Consider the following 21,417-nt stretch of genomic DNA (forward strand, 5'->3'; position numbering starts at 1 on the left):
TTTTTTCACAAAAAATTTACTTTGGAACCAATTTTATTTTTTTGTTTTCACAAGGGTATCAGGAGAAAATGGACAACAGTATTTGTTGTGCAATTGCTCCTGAGTACGATACCCTGTATGTGGGGGAAAGCCTCTGTTTGGGCGCATGGCAGGGCTCAGAAGGGAGAGAGCAACGTTTGACTTTTTGAACGCAACCCTATCCATAATAAACCATAATCACAACCCTAACTTTAGCCCAACCCTAACCCTAATGGTAAAATGGAAATAATTACATTTTTTTTTTATTATTATTCCCTAACTAAGGGGTTGATAAAAGGGGGCATGATATACTATTTTTTTTTATTTTGATCACTGTGATACGGTCTATAGCACAGTGATCAAAATGAACCAATAGTAAAAATTTCCTATTGTTGCCGGGTGTCGGCTAGCAGATGTCAGCGGGGCACATGAACCTGCCATTTTCTCCCAGAAGAAGACTCCATGGGGGGTTGTAAGAACTCTGGAGGTACTGGTGGGAGGGGATCGGGGGACCCCATTTCTCTCTCCTCTAATGTGCAGTCACGTCAGAAGAGAATGAAATTAAATGGGAAATCGAACTTTTTTTTTATTTTTTTACGTGCGCAGTTATTTATTCCGTTAATAATGGCGCCCGCAATACTAGAGTCTGTAGAAATCAACCCAAATCATGTTCTCTGGAGAACCCTGGAGAAATTCCGACCCTGGGGGCCCTATACACTTATTTGTCCTCGCTGAGGCATAAGTACCCTTAATTGCCGCCGTTAAAAGGCGTATCGGCGGTCGTTAAGGGATTAAAAGGGACCCTGGCGTCTCAGCTCTGATCCAACTTTCACAATTTGGGATGTCACAGCTCACCTCCTCCTGTACACTGACTGATAACACCTCTATATACAGTAGGTAACACAGGGTCCACCATTCACAATAGATGATGTCACAGCTCACCTCCTCCTCCTGTACAATGACTGATAACACCTCTATATACAGTAGATAACACAGGATCCACCATTCACAATAGATGATGTCACAGCTCACCTCCTCCTCCTGTACAATGACTAATAACACCTCTATATACAGTAGATAACACAGGATCCACCATTCACAATAGATGTCACAGCTCACCTCCTCCTCCTGTACAATGACTGATAACACCTCTGTATACAGTAGATAACACAGGGTCCACCATTCACAATAGATGATGTCACAGCTCACCTCCTCCTCCTGTACAATGACTGATAACACCTCTATATACAGTAGATAACACAGGATCCACCATTCACAATAGATGATGTCACAGCTCACCTCCTCCTCCTGTACAATGACTGATAACACCTCTATATACAGTAGATAACACAGGATCCATCATTCACAATAGGTGATGTCACAGCTCACCTCCTCCTCCTCCTTTACAATGAGTGATGACACCCCTATATACCGTATATAATGCAAGATCCAATCACAATAGATAATATCTTCTGTATATAAAGGTGTTCGCTGTCATTGTGATCCTTTCTGTGATGATAATGGGGCTGCTGAAAAGTCATCTATACAGGACAGGAAGAGTGAGTCTTATATAAGGCCTAGAGAGCAGTATAGAAATTGTAAGATTTCTGAAATGTTTTATTACAGTGATTAGAGGGAAAAACAATATTTTGAAAAATGTTTCACATAAAAAAAAAAATAATAATCATAATGTAAACTATAGGCAATTTTCTGATCGCATTTCCTTTTAAGGCCCAAGATAATCTGATCCTTAGTTTTCGTGATTTATACACCTCCATTTATTGCATGAATAATATTACGTGGAGTCATTAAAGTAAAAAAAATCCCTGAGGTCCCAGCGCTTACATTGACGTTAATAAAATAAGATTTCCTGACGCTCCTCTCACCGCCTGCGTCTGACTATATCATCCTTTCCCTCGCCCAGAGGATGATTCATAGAAACCTAAGGTGCAGCTAAATGCAGAAATGTCCTGATCCGGCTGCAGGATGAGCACAGCTTGTGACGCCGCGGCACATGAAGACATGATCACCGTCCATCTACTGTTCGGAACGATTCCTATAATATACACCGGAGGCAAAAACTGCAGGAAAACCATGATCCGATTAGCAGTCAGGGCTCAACTTCTTACAAACCTTTTTTTTTTCCTGGTCATCATGTTCAGGAGATGGGGAAGAAAAGAAAAATGATTATTATTATTTATTTTTTATTTATTTTTCACTTGCTTTTGTAAAATTGTATTGTCTCTTTTTCTGTCATATTGCCTGTGTGCTTTTAGTTTTGTGTTTGTCGTTTCTTTTTATCCTTTTTGTTTTCCCTTGAAGTTAACGATGTACTCAGTGGTTAGATAAAATGATCATCCGATCCCAAACTTTTAAGGTGTCATGTACACAAGCCAGGAACATCGCATGCTATTATTATTATTATTTATTTATATAGCACCATTGATTCCATGGTGCTGTACATGAGAAGGGGTTACATACAAGTTAGGCTACTTTCACACTAGCGTCGGAATCTCCCCGTCGCAATGCGTCGGGGAGAGATTCCGACGCTAGCGTTTAGCGCATTGCACAATGGAGGCAGCGGATGCATTTCTCCGGCGCATCCGCTGCCCCATTGTAAGGTGCGGGGAGGTGGGGGCGGAGTTCCGGCCGCGCATGCGCGGTCGGAAAAAGCGGTCCGTCAGGACCAAAAAACGTTACATGTAGCGTTTTTTGCTTCCGACTGTCCGCAGAAGCACGACGCATCCGTCGCTCGACGGATGCGACGTGTGGCAATCCGTCGCAAATGCGTCGTCAATATAAGTCTATGGGGAAAAAACGCATCCTGCAAGCACTTTTGCAGGATGCGTTTTTTCTGCAAAACGACGCATTGTGACGGATTGCAGAAAACGCTAGTGTGAAAGTAGCCTTACAGATATCACATACAGTAAACAAACTAACAATGACAGACTGATACAGAGGGGCGAGGACCCTGCACTTGCGGGCTTACATTCTACAGGATTATGGGGGAGGAGACAATAGGTTGAGGGTTGCAGGAGCTCCGGTGTTGGTGAGGCGGTAGCTCCGGTGTTGGTGAGGCGGTAGCTCCGGTGTTGGTGAGGCGGTATCTCCTGTAGTGATGAGGCGGTATCTCCTGTAGTGATGAGGCGGCAGCGGTGTCAGTGCAGGCTGTAGGCTTTCCTGAAGAGATGAGTTTTCAGGTTCCATCTGAAGGATCCGACTGTGGTTGATAGTCGACGTGTTGGGGCAGAGAGTTCCAGAGGATGGGGGATATTCGGGAGAAGTCTTGGAGGCAATTGGAGGAGGAGCGAATAAGTGTGGAGGAGAGAAGGAGGTCTTGGGAGGACCGGAGATCGCGTGAGGGAAGATATCGGGAGATTAGTTCAGGTATATAGAGGAGACAGGTTATGGATGGCTTTGTAGGTTAGTATTAGTAATTTGAACTGGATACGCTGAGGGAATGGGAGCCAGTGAAGAGATTTGCAGAGGGGGGAAGTGGAGGAGTAGCGAGGAGAGAGATGAGTTAGTCGGGCAGCAGAGTTAAGGATGGACTGGAGAGGTGCAAGGGTGTTAGCAGGGAGGCCACAGAGGAGGGTGTTGCAGTAGTCAAGGCGGGAGATTAGGGCATGCACAAGCATTTCAGTAGATTGGGGGTTGAGGAAAGGACAGATTCTGGAGATATTTTTGAGCTGGAGGCGACAGGAGGTGGAAAGAGCTTGGATGTGTGGTTTGAAGGACAGGGTGAAGGGTTACTCCGAGGCAGCGGACTTCAGGTACGGGGGAAAGCGTGATGTTGTTAATTGCGATAGATAGGTCAGGCATGCTATTCTTTTTTTTTTTTTATGCTTTTATGGATTTCTGTAGAAGGCGGTTATCAGACTATTGGCATTGATGTGCAAATGACAGAAAAACAGTCATGTGGTATTAAGGCAAAATATGCTCCCAAAATAGTGATAGTATTAGGGGGGCAGGAGAACAATGTCTGCTATGCCCCCTGCCACATATTCCTTGTGCTGAACTATGTTCACATGTATACATTTTTTTTGTATTTAATTTTAAATTGCAAAAAATATCATGTATTGAAGCTTGGATACATCCTGTATTATACTCCAGAGCTGCACTCACTATAATGCTGGTGCAGTCACTGTGTACATACATTACATTACTGATCCTGAGTTACATCCTGTATCATACTCCAGAGCTGCACTCACTATTCTGCTGGTGCAGTCACTGTGTACATACATTGCATTACTGATCCTGAGTTACATCCTGTATTATACTCCGGAGCTGCACTCACTATTCTGCTGGTGCAGTCACTGTGTACATACATTGCATTACTGATCCTGAGTTATATCCTGTATTATACCCCAGAGCTGCACTCACTATTCTGCTGGTGCAGTCACTGTGTACATACATTACATTACTGATCCTGAGTTACATCCTGTATTATACTCCAGAGCTGCACTCACTATTCTGCTGGTGCAGTCACTGTGTACATACATTACATTACTGATCCTGAGTTATATCCTGTATTATACCCCAGAGCTGCACTCACTATTCTGCTGGTGCAGTCACTGTGTACATACATTACATTACTGATCCGGAGTTACATCCTGTATTATACCCCAGAGCTGCACTCACTATTCTGCTGGTGCAGTCACTGTGTACATACATTACATTACTGATCCTGAGTTACATCCTGTATTATACTCCAAAGCTGCACTCACTATTCTGCTGGTGCAGTCACTGTGTACATACATTGCATTACTGATCCTGAGTTACATCCTGTATTATACTGCAGAGCTGCACTCACTATTCTGCTGGTGCAGTCACTGTGTACATACATTACATTACTGATCCTGAGTTACATCCTGTATTATACTCCAGAGCTGCACTCACTATTCTGCTGCTGCAGTCACTGTGTACATACATTGCATTACTGATCCTGAGTTACATCCTGTATTATACCCCAGAGCTGCACTCACTATTCTGCTGGTGCAGTCACTGTGTACATACATTGCATTACTGATCCTGAGTTACATCCTGTATCATACTCCAGAGCTGCACTCACTATTCTGCTGCTGCAGTCACTGTGTACATACATTACATTACTGATCCTGAGTTACATCCTGTATTATACTCCAGAGCTGCACTCACTATTCTGCTGGTGCAGTCACTGTGTACATACATTACATTACTGATCCTGAGTTATATCCTGTATTATACCCCAGAGCTGCACTCACTATTCTGCTGGTGCAGTCACTGTGTACATACATTACATTACTGATCCGGAGTTACATCCTGTATTATACTCCAGAGCTGCACTCACTATTCTGCTGGTGCAGTCACTGTGTACATACATTACATTACTGATCCTGAGTTACATCCTGTATTATACTCCAAAGCTGCACTCACTATTCTGCTGGTGCAGTCACTGTGTACATACATTGCATTACTGATCCTGAGTTACATCCTGTATTATACTGCAGAGCTGCACTCACTATTCTGCTGGTGCAGTCACTGTGTACATACATTACATTACTGATCCGGAGTTACATCCTGTATTATACTCCAAAGCTGCACTCACTATTCTGCTGGTGCAGTCACTGTGTACATACATTGCATTACTGATCCTGAGTTATATCCTGTATTATACCCCAGAGCTGCACTCACTATTCTGCTGGTGCAGTCCCTGTTTACATACATTACATTACTGATCCTGAGTTACATCCTGTATTATACTCCAGAGCTGCACTCACTATTCTTCTGGTGCAGTCACTGTGTACATACATTACATTACTGATCCTGAGTTACATCCTGTATTATACCCCAAAGCTGCACTCACTATTCTGCTGGTGCAGTCACTGTGTACATACATTACATTACTGATCCGGAGTTACATCCTGTATTATACTCCAGAGCTGCACTCACTATTCTGCTGGTGCAGTCACTGTGTACATACATTACATTACTGATCCTGAGTTACAGCCTGTATTATACTGCAGAGCTGCACTCACTATTCTGCTGGTGCAGTCACTGTGTACATACATTACATTACTGATCCGGAGTTACATCCTGTATTATACTCCAGAGCTGCACTCACTATTCTGCTGGTGCAGTCACTGTGTACATACATTGCATTACTGATCCTGAGTTACATCCTGTATTATACTCCAGAGCTGCACTCACTATTCTGCTGGTGCAGTCACTGTGTACATACATTACATTACTGATCCTGAGTTACATCCTGTATTATACTGCAGAGCTGCACTCACTATTCTGCTGGTGCAGTCACTGTGTACATACATTACATTACTGATCCTGAGTTACATCCTGTATTATACTCCAGAGCTGCACTCACTATTCTGCTGCTGCAGTCACTGTGTACATACATTGCATTACTGATCCTGAGTTACATCCTGTATTATACCCCAGAGCTGCACTCACTATTCTGCTGGTGCAGTCACTGTGTACATACATTGCATTACTGATCCTGAGTTACATCCTGTATCATACTCCAGAGCTGCACTCACTATTCTGCTGCTGCAGTCACTGTGTACATACATTACATTACTGATCCTGAGTTACATCCTGTATCATACTCCAGAGCTGCACTCACTATTCTGCTGGTGCAGTCACTGTGTACATACATTACATTACTGATCCTGAGTTATATCCTGTATTATACCCCAGAGCTGCACTCACTATTCTGCTGGTGCAGTCACTGTGTACATACATTACATTACTGATCCGGAGTTACATCCTGTATTATACTCCAGAGCTGCACTCACTATTCTGCTGGTGCAGTCACTGTGTACATACATTACATTACTGATCCTGAGTTACATCCTGTATTATACTCCAAAGCTGCACTCACTATTCTGCTGGTGCAGTCACTGTGTACATACATTGCATTACTGATCCTGAGTTACATCCTGTATTATACTGCAGAGCTGCACTCACTATTCTGCTGGTGCAGTCACTGTGTACATACATTACATTACTGATCCGGAGTTACATCCTGTATTATACTCCAAAGCTGCACTCACTATTCTGCTGGTGCAGTCACTGTGTACATACATTGCATTACTGATCCTGAGTTATATCCTGTATTATACCCCAGAGCTGCACTCACTATTCTGCTGGTGCAGTCCCTGTTTACATACATTACATTACTGATCCTGAGTTACATCCTGTATTATACTCCAGAGCTGCACTCACTATTCTTCTGGTGCAGTCACTGTGTACATACATTACATTACTGATCCTGAGTTACATCCTGTATTATACCCCAGAGCTGCACTCACTATTCTGCTGGTGCAGTCACTGTGTACATACATTACATTACTGATCCGGAGTTACATCCTGTATTATACTCCAGAGCTGCACTCACTATTCTGCTGGTGCAGTCACTGTGTACATACATTACATTACTGATCCTGAGTTACATCCTGTATTATACTTCAAAGCTGCACTCACTATTCTGCTGGTGCAGTCACTGTGTACATACATTGCATTACTGATCCTGAGTTACATCCTGTATTATACTCCAAAGCTGCACTCACTATTCTGCTGGTGCAGTCACTGTGTACATACATTGCATTACTGATCCTGAGTTACTACTTGTAACACATTCCAGAGCTGCACTCATAATTCTGCAGACTTCAGAGTTCGCTATTCTCTGCTGGTTCAGTGACTGTACAGATTTTGTCTTCATTTCATATGTATTTTTTATTGTTTCTATTATTGTATTTTCTGTACTATCGGTTAGAATTTTTTTCTGTTTATTTAAGTTGCAGTCATGCAGGGTCACATTACATGATCTTCTCTATCTCACAGGTCCTACAGTGCTGGAGGTGTTCAACACCCTTCTGAAGCATTTGACGCTGAGCGTTGACTTTGAGCTAGGGGATCGAAGAAGTTCTGCAGGCAGTGCCGTCTTTAGTTCCAGCTCTAAAGAAAGCGATGAGCGCATAGTTCAGAATGCCATTATTCAGACTATTGGTAAAGTTTAAATAACCTTGTCCTATTATACTACTATGTGCTTTGTTGTTTTTTTCAGAATATTTCCTGATATTTTCTGTGGTTATTATATTTTGTATAAACCATTTAGTTTAAACATTAATCAATAGTAATATAATATGATTCCTCATAGACAAAATCTTCGTATAATTCTGCTTTTATGTACAAGAATATGAGTGCTATAAAACTGCCCCCATGAAAAAAATACAACTACTATAATACTTCCCCCTATGTACAAGAATATAGCTACTATAATACTGTTCCTATGTACAATAATATAACTACTATAATACTGTCCCCATGTACAAGAGTATACTGTAAATACTAGAATACTGACTATATGTACAAGAATATAACTACTATAATACTGCCCCCTGTGTACAAGAATATTACTACTATAATACTGCCCCCTATGTACAAGAATATAAGTACTATAATACTGCCTTCTATGTACAAGAATATAACTACTATAATACTGCTCCTATGTACAAGAATATAACTACTATAATACTGCCCCTATGTACAAGAATATAACTACTATAATACTGCCCCTATGTACAAGAATATAACTACTATAATACTGCCCCTATGTACAATAATATAACTACTATAATACTGCCCCCTATGTACAATAATATATCTACTATAATACTGCTCCCTATGTACAAGAATATAACTACTATAATACTACCACTATGTACAAGAATATAACTACTATAATACTACCACTATGTACAAGAATATATCTTATTTTTGAGACTGTAAGACTGCATTTTTTTTCTCCAAATATGTGGAGGAAAATGGGGAGTGCATCTTGTAGTCCTGATATACTTGCGGTGGCTGAGATGGGGAGGCAGGGGCCTGTGGCTGCGGTTAACTCCTGTTCCCACTGCTACAGAGAAATGAATATTCACTGCATTCCATGGGCGTGGAGGGCAGTGAATATTCATTTCTCTTTAATAGCAGACAAGCTGTTACCTGCAACAGTCAGCTTCTGGCCAGACGTTTGCATGTGCCAACTACTTAAGGCAATGAATATTCATTGCTCTCCACTCCCATAGGCATGGAATGCAGTGAATATTCATTCCCTTTAGTAGTGGGCATACGTGAAGGCTTGGCAGCTGCAGAAGGCAGACGGCTGCGGCTAACACTCACTAATAAAGAGCAATGAATATTCACTGCTCTCCATGCACACAGTCCCGGAGTGGAGAGCAGTGAGTATTCTGGCTGCTGTCCTTGGCTTGTAAGCGTCGCATGACGTCCCTGCCATTCTCTGCTTACATGTATTAATCAGCTGCTGGCATCCAAACAGGACTTCCTGCGAAAGGAGCGCAGGAAGGTAAGTATAAAGGTTTATTGTTTTTTTTTTTTCCTACTGTTTTTCTGATGGTGCCATGCATACCAGGATAGGGATGAGGGGGGCCATGCATACTAGGATAGGGCTGAGGGAAACCATGCCTACCAGGACAGGCATAGGGGGACCAATGCTTACCAGGCTAGGGATGAGGGAGACCATGATACCAGAATAGGGACGAGGGGGTCCATGCCTTCCAGGATATCAATGAGAGGGTCCATGCCTACCAGGATAGGGATGAGAGGGTCCATGACTACAATGATAGGGATGAGAGGGTCCATGCCTACAAGGATTGGGATGAGGCATCCGTGCATACCAGGATAGGGATGAGGGTGCCATGTATATCAGGATAGGGATGAGGGGGCCATGTATACCAGGATAGGGATGAGGGGGCCATGTATACCAGGATAGGGATGAGGAGGCCATGCATACCAGGATTAGGATGATGGGGCCATGCATACCAGGATAGGGATGAGGAGGCCATGCATACCAGGATTGGGATGAGGGGGCCATGCATACCAGGATTGGGATGAGGAGCCATGTATACCAGGATAGGGATGATGGGGCCATGCATACTAGGATAGGGATGAGGAGCCATGTATACCAGGATAGGGATGAGGGGGCCATGTATACCAGGATAGGGATGAGTGGGCCATGTATACCAGGATAGGGATGAGTGGGCCATGTATACCAGGATAGGGATGAGGGGGCCATGTATACCAGGATAGGGATGAGGAGGCCATGTATACCAGGATAGGGATGAGGGGGCCATGTATACCAGGATAGGGATGAGGGGGCCATGTATACCAGGATAGGGATGAGGAGGCCATGCATACCAGGATGGGTATGAGGAGGCCATGTATACCAGGATAGGGATGAGGAGGCCATGTATACCAGGATAGGGATGAGGGATCCGTGCATACCAGGATAGGGATGAGGAGGCCATGTATACCAGGATAGGGATGAGGAGGCCATGCATACCAGGATGGGTATGAGGAGGCCATGTATACCAGGATAGGGATGAGGAGGCCATGTATACAAGGATAGGGATGAGGGATCCGTGCATACCAGGATAGGGATGAGGGGGCCATGTATACCAGGATAGGGATGAGGAGGCCATGCATACCAGGATGGGTATGAGGAGGCCATGTATACCATGATAGGGATGAGGGATCCGTGCATACCAGGATAGGGATGAGGAGGCCATGTATACCAGGATAGGGATGAGGGATCCGTGCATACCAGGATAGGGATGAGGAGGCCATGTATACCAGAATGGGGATGAGGAGGCCATGCATACCAGGATAGGGATGAGAGGGCCAGGCATACTAGGATAGGGATGAGGAGCCATGTATACCAGGATAGGGATGAGAGGGCCAGGCATACTAGGATAGGGATGAGGAGCCATGTATACCAGGATAGGGATGAGAGGGCCAGGCATACTAGGATAGGGATGAAGAGCCATGTATACCAGGGTAGGGTATTATATTACTGCCTCTAAATACATTTTAGATCATATACTATTTTGCAGTCTTTCCAGTTTCCACGTCTTTATACTTTGTAATTTATACAAGTCTTTGATTTTAATTGTCATTTTTCTTTTAAGTTCAGCATGTGATGTTTTTCTAGACTTGCTTTTGTGAGAGATTTCAGATTTTGGAGGTCAATTTGCCAATTAAGCCTGCTGTCAGAGCCGGTATAAATAAGTACGCTTCTGACAAAATTAAAACCAAAAAATTATCATGTAATAACACAGAGCAAGTGAAGCCTTCAGTTCTAACATTGGAGGTTTGGAAATAGTCTGCAGGTTTTATTATTAGAGATACCAAGCAATCACCGCCTGCCTGTCGTGAGCAGATCCAACAGTGACATCTAATGTCAAAATGTCATCCCCGGCATGGCACAATAAAAGTGCACAGCGCTCAGTGATACATGTATAGTGACACAACAATGCATTTAATAAGAATTTATATCATCTCCCTTTTTATGGTTTCAACCAAGTGGAGACGACTCCTTTTCTGCTGCTTATTAGCTTGCAGCAAACCGTCTGCTTTCTTCAATACCTGACTTGTGCATGAGATTTTAAGAAATCCTGGAGGTATAAGCAGCTGCAGCTTACCCGGAAGGGAGGGAAGTTCATTTCTTCCCCCCATGCCTCCTATGGGCCCACATGATAGCTGTTGCTTGTCCATTGTTATGCTCACAGACTGTAAGAGATACTTATGGTATTGATAATGTTTCATCTCATAATGTTTTAGATCAGAAATTTACCCTCAACATTTGTTTTTAGACACAAAGTGCCTGCGGTTCTGTTACTCGACCTTTTAGGAGCTCCATGTGCCATAACCCACCATCTGTCCTATCAATAATCCTATATGGATGAACCCTTAGTTGTTGCACGTGTCTTATTTTCAAAGCTTGTTTATAAGTGACTCCATGCTGCCAACTCATTACAGTCTCCAGAGTATATTGATCTTGCTCTATATAGGAATACTGATAATCGTTGATCAATACACTATCCAATTCAATTTCAATTCACTAAACTGAGATTTAGTGATAAGACTATATACGTTTCCTTGGATTCAGCTGGAAAGGATACGTGGGAGGTGCTTAGTAAAGTGGACTTTGGATGACAAGCCAATCAGCATCTCTTGGCAGACCCTGCCCCTTCACAGTGCTCCTCCCAAAGGTTTGTTTCAGCTGAACCCTGTGTTTTGTTTCCTTTACTACTTTTAGGTGTTTACTGTCTAATCTGGTGTAAATTTTTTGTTTTCTGGATATTTCTACTTGATCTAATTTATTTTATTATTTCGTTTTCAGGTTTCTTTGGAAGTAATTTACCAGACTACCAGCGGTCTGAGATTATGATGTTTATCATGGGCAAAGTACCTGTTTTTGGATCTTCACACACGCTCGATACAAGTCAGTTGGGGTGAGTGATCAAGTAGACGTGGGGCAGCATGAAGCCGAGGTCAGCTCTGTGTGTATAACGCTTGGGGCTTCACGGCAGCTGTGGCAGAGACAACCTACCGCAGGACTAAAGTTGGCTCGGTGCCGCTGCTACATCTCCGAGTAATAGAAGTGAATGGGGTCACATTGAGACCACAAGGGTAATGGTACAACCACTCTGAAAAGATCCAACCTCATTGGATAGAGCCTTGTTACTTGCTGCCATTTAGCAGAATCGCTGAGTGAACGTTGGTCTCACGACAGGTGTCGCGGTCACAGTCACCATGTAGCTCCATCCTTGGTGCTCGTGTTGATCAAGTTTTAGGTCCAAGTGCTATCTGATAAAACATCGGATCGCATTCATACCAATGTTATTCTATGGGGCCGCTTTGCATCCGTAAACCGGATCGCACTCTTCCATTTAGTCCATCAAAAAAAAAAAAAAATCGGACCTTACTCGGATGACTTCGGAATGCTCACCTATTATCCATTCTGTGCATTCCGTCAGTAGCATCGCATATCTTAGAAATATAGTTTTGTTTCGTGTCTTGTGGTGCGATATGTGTCTCCACACCTCCGCCATCATCGATGATGACTCCATACCTGAAGTCACACATTGACTTGCAGGCTATGGGTGCACTAAAGACTATTATCTTCTTCCCGGAGTAGAGAATTTTCCTTTTTTATTATTTTTTTTTAATCCCGCTTACTCTTCAGGTAGATCCCACAAGGAGAACCAGTATTTCCTTCAGTATTTCCTTGAGTTCTGATAATGCGTTGATCGAGCAGAGAGGCCGGAGCCGACCACCTGTCATGTACAACTTTGGAGATTGTGCTCAGCTTAAAACCTAAAAAAATAAATCCTGAAGAGAACATTGCCCTCCTGCCTGGACAGATGTCTTCGTCCATTGTTAACATTTTCAGTCGCGTTTCACCTTTTCGTGCATCATCAGGAAATGCAGAATCCATCTGACATGTACGGTAACATGCTTTCATTGCCAAGACGTAAAGGTTTTCTTCAAGACAGACCAGGCCAGGCTGAGGTCATCCGGCGTAGCAGAGCTGATCATTTCGTATACTACTTTGCACAACCTGACTTCAGAAACCGCTAACCGCCTGTGATGTATATGTTCATCACAAGTCAAATACTGGGGTGGGGCTCAGGAGCAGCGCTCGCTCCATACAGGGCAGGCGCCTGCTGTACGTACAGCCTGCACCTGCTTCTAAAAGCAAGCAAGCTCTGATCATTACTGTTTAACAACTTGGGTGCCATTGTCATTTGCTGCCATCTTTGTACTTTGTGCCTGCGGCAATATACCGCAACGCCTTAGCATTATTGTACAAGCGATCTCAGATCCAAGCTCACTAAGGCTATGTGCACACGTTCAGGATTTTTTTGCATTTTTTTCGCGTTTTTTCGGCTGTTTTCCGCTGGAAAAATGCTTAAAAAAACGCATACTTAAGCATCCCATCATTTTTAATGCATTCTGCAATTTTTGTGCACATGATGCGTTTTTTTTCCGTGAAAAAAACGCATCGTGGTAAAAAACACAGCATCTTCATTAATTTTGCGGATTTTTCACGTTTTTACTGCTATTTAATGCATTGGGAAGCTCCGGAAAAAAACGTGCAAAAAAAGCTTCAAAACCGCGAAAAAAACGCATGCGGATTTCTTGCAGAAAATGTCCAGTTTTGTTCAGGAAGTTTCTGCAAGAAATCCTGACGTGTGCACATAGCCTAAAGGGATTAAATACTTTCTGGAAAAAAAAAAGGTACTTTTTTATATTTTAATTTTTATTTTCTTTAATTTAAAAAGAAAAAAGTTTGATTCGATTATTTTTCCATTCTGAAAATAGAAAAATACATCCACCATCGCCACAGTTATAAGATAAAATCTAAAATTATTTATCCCATAAGGGTAGAAAAAAAGCATGAAAAACCATAATTACTTTTTTTTTTTCTATTACCTCACTTGCAGATCTTTGTCCAGCCTCTGTTTTAACCCCTTTCTGACATCTGCCGTAAACGTACGCCGATGTCAGTCTCCCTCCTTTTGATGTGGGCTCCGGCAGAGAGCCCACATCTTTCCCGATGAACCGCTGACATGTGCCCGGAATCGCTATTAACCCATTAAATGCCGCTGTAAAAAATAAGCCCTTCACCCAGCCCCAGATCACAAAATATGGAAAATGGCGCAATTTTTTTGGCACAGTTTGGATTTTTTTCACCATTTACATTTTTTAAAAATCTTTACGTTTGGTGTCTATGAACACGTAATGACCTGGAGAATCAAAATCAAAATGTCAGGTCAGTTTTAGCATTTTGTGAACAGTTAAAAAAAAAAAAAACTGGGATTGCATTTTTTTTTTTTTGTAGTTTCACCGCACTTTGAATTTTTTTTCCTGTTTTCCAGTACACGATATGATAAAACCAATGGTGGTGTTCAAAATTATAACTCTTCCCGCAAAAAACAAGCCCTCACATGGCCATTTATACCAAAAAATAAAAAAGTTATGGCTCTGGGAAGAAGAGAAGCAAAAAATGAAAATGCAAAGCCAAAGTTACCTCTGGTCATTAAGGGATTAAGACTTCCATTGCAGGAGACCTCACCACCTCTCGTGGCAGCCTGTTCCACTCATTGATCACCCTCACTGCCAAAATGTTTTTTTCCAATATCTAATCTGTATCTTCTCCCTTTCAGTTTCATCCCATTGCTTCTGGTGTTTCCATGTGCAAATGAGAATAATGATGATCATTCTACACTGTGACAGCCCTTCAGATATTTGTAGACAGCTATTAAGTCTCTGCTTAGCCTTCTTTTTTGCAAATAAAAATTCCCAGATCCTTTAACCGTTCGTCGTAGGACATAGTTTGCAGTCCGCTCACCATCCTGGTCACTCTTCTCTGAACTTGCTCAGGTTTTTCAATGTGTTTTTTAAAATGTGCCCAGAACTGGACACAGTATTCCAGATGAGGCCTGACCATTTTAAATTGTATGTGCAGCCATTTATTACTACTGTCAGTACAATCACTGAGCCAGTTATGAATCCACCTAACCGTAGCCTTGTCAATCCGATACTTGGTCATATTTTCAATAAGGATAGTATGAGATATTGTATGATATGAGTCGAGATATATATATTCTACTACATTTCCCTGATCCACCTAGTCAGTGATTCCATCATAGAAAATTAGATTAGTCTGGCATGACTTGTTTACTACAAATGCTGGCTCTGGTTAATTACTGTATTCTTATCCAGGTACTTATATACATGCTGTTTAATAATTTGTTCAAAGATCTTTCCTGGTATAGAAGTCAGGTGCAGTGTCCTGTAGTTTCTTTTTTACGGTTATGTCGGTAGAAAAATTAAAATGTTATGGTACTTTGATTAAGGGAAAATAGCCAAGGCCTTTTAAAGAGGACCTTTCACACAAATGAGCTGGACGCATGGTGCCGAAGATTTTTTTTTCTTTTTATTTATTTTGCGGCTCCGTTATGGTAGTCAGATATTTAGCACATAATGAGTAAACTTTATTTGTGTCTCCTGGTGGGTGTCATTAGATAGTTTTCACTTGTGGGTGTGTACTCCTGCCTCCTGTATGATGCTGACCAATCATAAGCAGTCATCAGAATAGAAGTGCAGAAGGATATGTGATGATGTCATCAGGTCACATGACCTAAATCCACAGTGTGCAGCCTAAATAAGCACTGATTATATCTTACACAGCACAGAGTTGTGGAGCTATTAAAGGGGTTGTCCAGGTTTGGCACAAAAGTAATTAAAAGTATTTTTTTAAATCAAACCTTCAAGGGAAGCAACACTGAATGCTGCTCACCTGGACTCTCCTACATGTGCCAACCAGCCTGATAATCTGGGATTAGGATTTATGGATTAACAGAGATGATCTGTATCTAACTCTTCCTGTAATCTGGAGAGTATCATAGATCCAGTAGCAGTATGTCCTCCATACTACGTTGATCACACCCCGGGCCCTTAAAGGGGTAAACCAGATTTACACCCGACATCATTGCTGCAGTGCAGCTGCACAGACAAAGACTCCTAATATATTTTACTTTTCTCTATATTAAATGGTTTAAGAAATTCCGCTGATAATATTCTGGTGTCGATTACCATGACAACAGTCACACGTTTCCATGGTAACAGCGTTTCCCTAGCCACCGTTTAGGAAATGGTCACTGTTGAGGAGAATCTTGACTGTTGTTGCGGCACCTCTTATCGGAGGAGGCAGTACAAAGAAGAGAGTAAGAAAGCATGTCCTGAAAGTGCGCTTGGGGGGATTGTTTTATTGATTCTTGGGATAAAAGTGTAGATCAGGGCTGACAAAAATTTAGAGTTGGCAGAGCCTTCTGCTGGGACCGCCTAGCAGCAGAATCTCCAGAGAAACTTGGCGGTAAGTGTTCAGCTTCCCTGCAACACCCCCACAGGAGAAATGAAGAATTACACATGGTCCATTGAGGTCAGTGAGAGGCCTGGGAAATGCAGGACAGAATGAGTCCTCCGGAGCTGGAGATCCGAGCAGAAGACTGGCTCATCTCACTCCAAAATTCTGCTCATTTTATGGTTACATGCGTGTCAGCAGAAAATGACTGTTCATTCACAGCCTTGCATATGCTTGATTTGAACAGTCATTCTTAAATTGCCTTTTACCCCAGGTCTGCTGGCTGTTCTGGTGATGTTTCTATAGGACTTTTAAAAAAAATATCCCCCCCAAAAAATGAAAAAAAAATTATCCATGTGCAAAAATGCAGTTTTTTTTCTTTTCCACCGTTTTGCTTACTAAAATACACTAGTAACAATATGCTGTAATTGTCGCCTTTTTTTTGTGCGCTTTCGTGTGTTTTTAGTTTGTTGTTTTTTTTTTTGTTTTTTTTTATGCAATCTTAGTGCAGCGTTTCATTTAACAAATTTTTCAGTCCATTCGTTTTTGCATGCATTTTTTTTTTCAGGCTCCCAATAGGGAGAAAACAAACCTAAAAATCCCACGCAGATTGCTTGAACTGTGTTAAACACAGCAGATTTTCTGCTCAAAAAGTAAAAACCGTACGGAAAAAATGCTATGTTGAGAATATGGCTTTTTGTTTTTTGGTGTTTTTTTTTTTCTGTTTAGACCTGTGTTGCTTGGGATTTTTTTTTAATTTTTTTTTTTAGCAATTTATTTAGTATTTTGCTGAAATGTGCATGCAAATGAAGAATTTCCAATATGTTTTTTGGCCATAGCCAGCATTTTTATGGAGAAAAAAAATAACACAGGAACCTTCTCTTACATTGGAGAGGACGCAGCAGTGAAGCGGTGCCACAGGCACTTTATTCACCGGACTGATGGTGGTCCGTGATGTCTCGACCACAGCGATCATCATACAGCTGACGATGATGCCGGAAGGGTGTAGGGACAAGCCCCTCCGACGAGGAGAAGGATAACACCCAGTTAGGAGGAGTAACAGAAGGCCGGCACCTTGCAAAAATCGGAGAGCTGACTTGTCCTCTCTACGTATATTATTATTATTTCACTGTGTTCTTTTATTATGGCTACGTTCAGACTAGCATTGCGCGCCGCTGCGTCGGCGACGCAACGCACGACGCACACAAAAACGCGGCAAAACGCACGCAAAAACGCTGCGTTTTGCGACGCGTGCGTCGTTTTTTGCCGAAAATCGGACGCAAGAAAAATGCAACTTGCTGCGTTTTCTTGGTCCGACGCTAGCGGCAAAAAAGACACAAGTGTTGCAAAACGCAACACACAAAAACGCATGCATCCCCCATGTTAAACATAGGGGCGCATGACGCGTGCGTCGCCGCTGCGTCGCCCGACGCTAAGGCGACGCACACTAGCAGAACGCTAGTGTGAACGTAGCCTAACTTGCGCATGTGTTTTTTTTTGTTTTTTTTATTAGGGATTTCGGAACAAAGAGGATCCAGATAATGTTGCTCCGGTCGCTGCTTATGGTACGTCTTGTCTAATTTCATTTCCACATATGATTGGAGACCACGCAGAATTTTGCCCAACTTTTACTTAGGTTCTACTATGAGTTTCTGAATGTGGTGAAAAAATGCTCTGATGCAAATGGGAAATGCTCAATTCTGAATGAGAGAATTTGTTACAATGTGTCGGTACAGGTTTAGGTAGTAATTGTCAGGACAGGATAGGAAGAGGGGTCCTGACTCGTCAGACCAGACCTCATAACTTTGTGGGACCCCCACTGGGCGTTGATGCACCCGGGTTTAGATTTCTTAAGCTTCCGTTTGTATAATTCGCCATAACCCTCTTGGCTTCTCTTCACAGGTGACTTCAGGTTACAAGGCAAAGACCATTGCGGCTGCCCTTCCCTCACCGATCCTGGATCCCCTCCTGTCGCCATCACTCATGGAGGACTCGGAGCTGCGCCAGCTGGTGCTCGAAATACTACACAACCTGATTGATCGCCACGACAATAGAGCCAAACTCCGCGGCATCAGGTACTCGCCCGCACCGTGCCACATGTAACCCTCTGCCTAAAACGTAGCGCAGAAAGCAATTGACCGGTGCCTGTCATTACAGGTAGGCCAGGAGTACAGATGGCGGGTGCTGAGACCCCCATCAATTGCTCTGTGCCTCTACAGCTTTTAGGCCATTTTCTGACTCTATCAGAAAGTACGTAGTCCTTTTCTGCACCAAAATGTGCACTAGCGATCTCCTGTATTGCATTTTTTGCTCTGTGTGTTTGATGCACTTTTTTTTTTTTTCTTTTGTTGCATGTCACCCTTGCGCTTATAAAGCGATTTATGGTTTTTTTTTTCTCGGCTCCTGATAGAATGCTAAAGGGGAAACGCACACAGTTCTGCTCTTTTTTTATTTTTAGACGTATGGTGGGCAGGAGTTTGTGTGAAATCACATCCAGCGGCTTGACTTGTTAAGCGCGGCGGATTTTTTGCGCGCACACACTGGCAAACCCCAACAGCGCCATGTAAATGGCATCCTAGCCTAGCACTGCCTTATATGTCCAGGAGTATATATACAGATGCCCAGGAAAAAGTTTGTGGCTTTATTTTCCCTTTCTCACATTGCAATTTATTACTTTAAAGAAACATGGGAAACCTCCTTTTTTAAAAAAATAATATATATATATATATATATATATATATATATATATATATATAAAAATCCTCCTTGAATATTTTGATTCTCCCTGACACTTTCTCCGCTTCATTATTGGCTTAATTAAGTACATGATTATATTTTTATTTAATTTGAAATGCTTTGCCTGCAATTATACAGTGGTGGTAATGATGGCTTATAATTATTGTGACAGTCTCATCCCTGAAGATTACAAATGTCGTGTAATTGCTGAGCATGGTTATACTCACAGGCTAATATCTCAGAGCAGACTGGTTACTCCTCCACGTAATACATGTTCTCCGGCTCTCGTCTGAGGAGCTGGGGGCGGTTCTGGTATCTTTGGACTCGCCTGTTACTGCTTTGTACCTGGTCGGTTTGCATTTGAGAGTTGTCGCCTGCATTCGGGTTTCTAGTGCACCCCAAATGCCTAATACCAATACATCCACCCGCAAACTCCTCACAGAGTCCCTGTTTTTCCATCCAAAATCGTTTTTTGCATTCAAGTGCTAGCCGCGTTTTTCACATATAGCACTCGTACCTATCATAGTTAAAAGGGTCATTCACATATCCGTGAGTTTTAACAAATGGTCATTGCAAAATCGCAGAGACTTGTTCAGTAACGAGCTTAGTGTCGGATGAAAATCAGCAATGCAAGTCTACAGAGGATGAAATAAGTATTGAACACGTCACCAATTGTCTAAGTAAATATTTTTCTAAAGGATCACTTGACATAAAATTCTCACCAGATAAGAAATCAAACCATAGATGTCTGTAAATTAACTTTTGTGTAATGAGAAATGTCACAGAGACAAAGTAATGAACATGCTTACTGAAATTTTCATTGGTGATGACCTCTTCAAGATGCCTCCTGGATGGAGAAACTAGTCATTGCCCAGGTGTAATTTCGGCCCATTAGTACAAACACACACACACACTCGATCTCTCTCTCTCTCTTTCTCTCTCTCTCGATCTCTCTCTCTCTCGATCTCTCTCTCTCTCGATCTCTCTCTCTCTCGATCTCTCTCTCTCTCTCTCTCTCTCGATCTCTCTCTCGATCTCTCTCTCGATCTCTCTCTCTCGATCTCTCTCTCGATCTCTCTCTCTCGATCTCTCTCTCGATCTCTCTCTCGATCTCTCTCTCGATCTCTCTCTCGATCTCTCTCTCGATCTCTCTCTCGATCTCTCTCTCGATCTCTCTCTCGATCTCTCTCTCGATCTCTCTCTCGATCTCTCTCTCGATCTCTCTTGATCTCTCTCTCGATCTCTCTCTCGATCTCTCTCGATCTCTCTCTCTCTCTCGATCTCTCTCTCGATCTCTCTCTCTCTCGATCTCTCTCTCGATCTCTCTCTCTCTCGATCTCTCTCTCGATCTCTCTCTCTCTCGATCTCTCTCGATCTCTCTCTCGATCTCTCTCTCGATCTCTCTCTCTCTCTCGATCTCTCTCTCTCTCTCGATCTCTCTCTCGATCTCTCTCTCGATCTTTCTCTCTCTCTCTCTCTCTCTCGATCTCTCTCTCTCTCGATCTCTCTCTCTCGATCTCTCTGTCGATCTCTCTGTCGATCTCTCTCTCTCTCTCGATCTCTCTCTCTCTCTCTCGATCTCTCTCTCTCTCTCTCGATCTCTCTCTCTCGATCTCTCTCTCTCTCTCTCTCTCTCTCTCTCTCGATCTCTCTCTCTCTCTCGATCTCTCTCTCTCTCTCGATCTCTCTCGATCTCTCTCTCTCTCTCTCTCTCTCTATAGGATTCAGGTCTGGTGATCTGCTCAGCCATTCTATCAGCTTTATTTTCTTTCTCTGAAACCAATTGAGCGTTTCCTTGGCTGTGTGTTTGGGATCATTTTCTTGCTGAATTGTCCACGCCTTGTCTCCTCTTCGTCATCCTGGTAGATTGCAGCAGATTTTTATCATGAATGTCTCTGTACATTTGTCCATTCATTCTTCCTTCAGTTATATGAAGT

At 42.6% G+C, this 21,417-nt stretch overlaps 1 protein-coding gene across 1 annotated transcript in view; it reads left to right on the forward strand.

Annotated features, from left to right (window-relative positions):
• EFR3A (EFR3 homolog A) overlaps positions 1–21,417 on the forward strand; it is a 176,867-nt gene that overhangs the window by 109,719 nt on the left and 45,731 nt on the right. The window contains exons 11-14 of the mRNA XM_069731930.1: positions 7,858–8,022; positions 12,215–12,326; positions 18,258–18,309; positions 18,647–18,819. Of these exons, the coding sequence (XP_069588031.1) occupies positions 7,858–8,022; positions 12,215–12,326; positions 18,258–18,309; positions 18,647–18,819 (502 nt within the window). The remainder of the gene's footprint in view (positions 1–7,857; positions 8,023–12,214; positions 12,327–18,257; positions 18,310–18,646; positions 18,820–21,417) is intronic.

The sequence above is a fragment of the Ranitomeya imitator genome, chromosome 6 (assembly GCF_032444005.1).
Source record: "Ranitomeya imitator isolate aRanImi1 chromosome 6, aRanImi1.pri, whole genome shotgun sequence".
Lineage (NCBI taxonomy): Eukaryota > Metazoa > Chordata > Amphibia > Anura > Dendrobatidae > Ranitomeya > Ranitomeya imitator.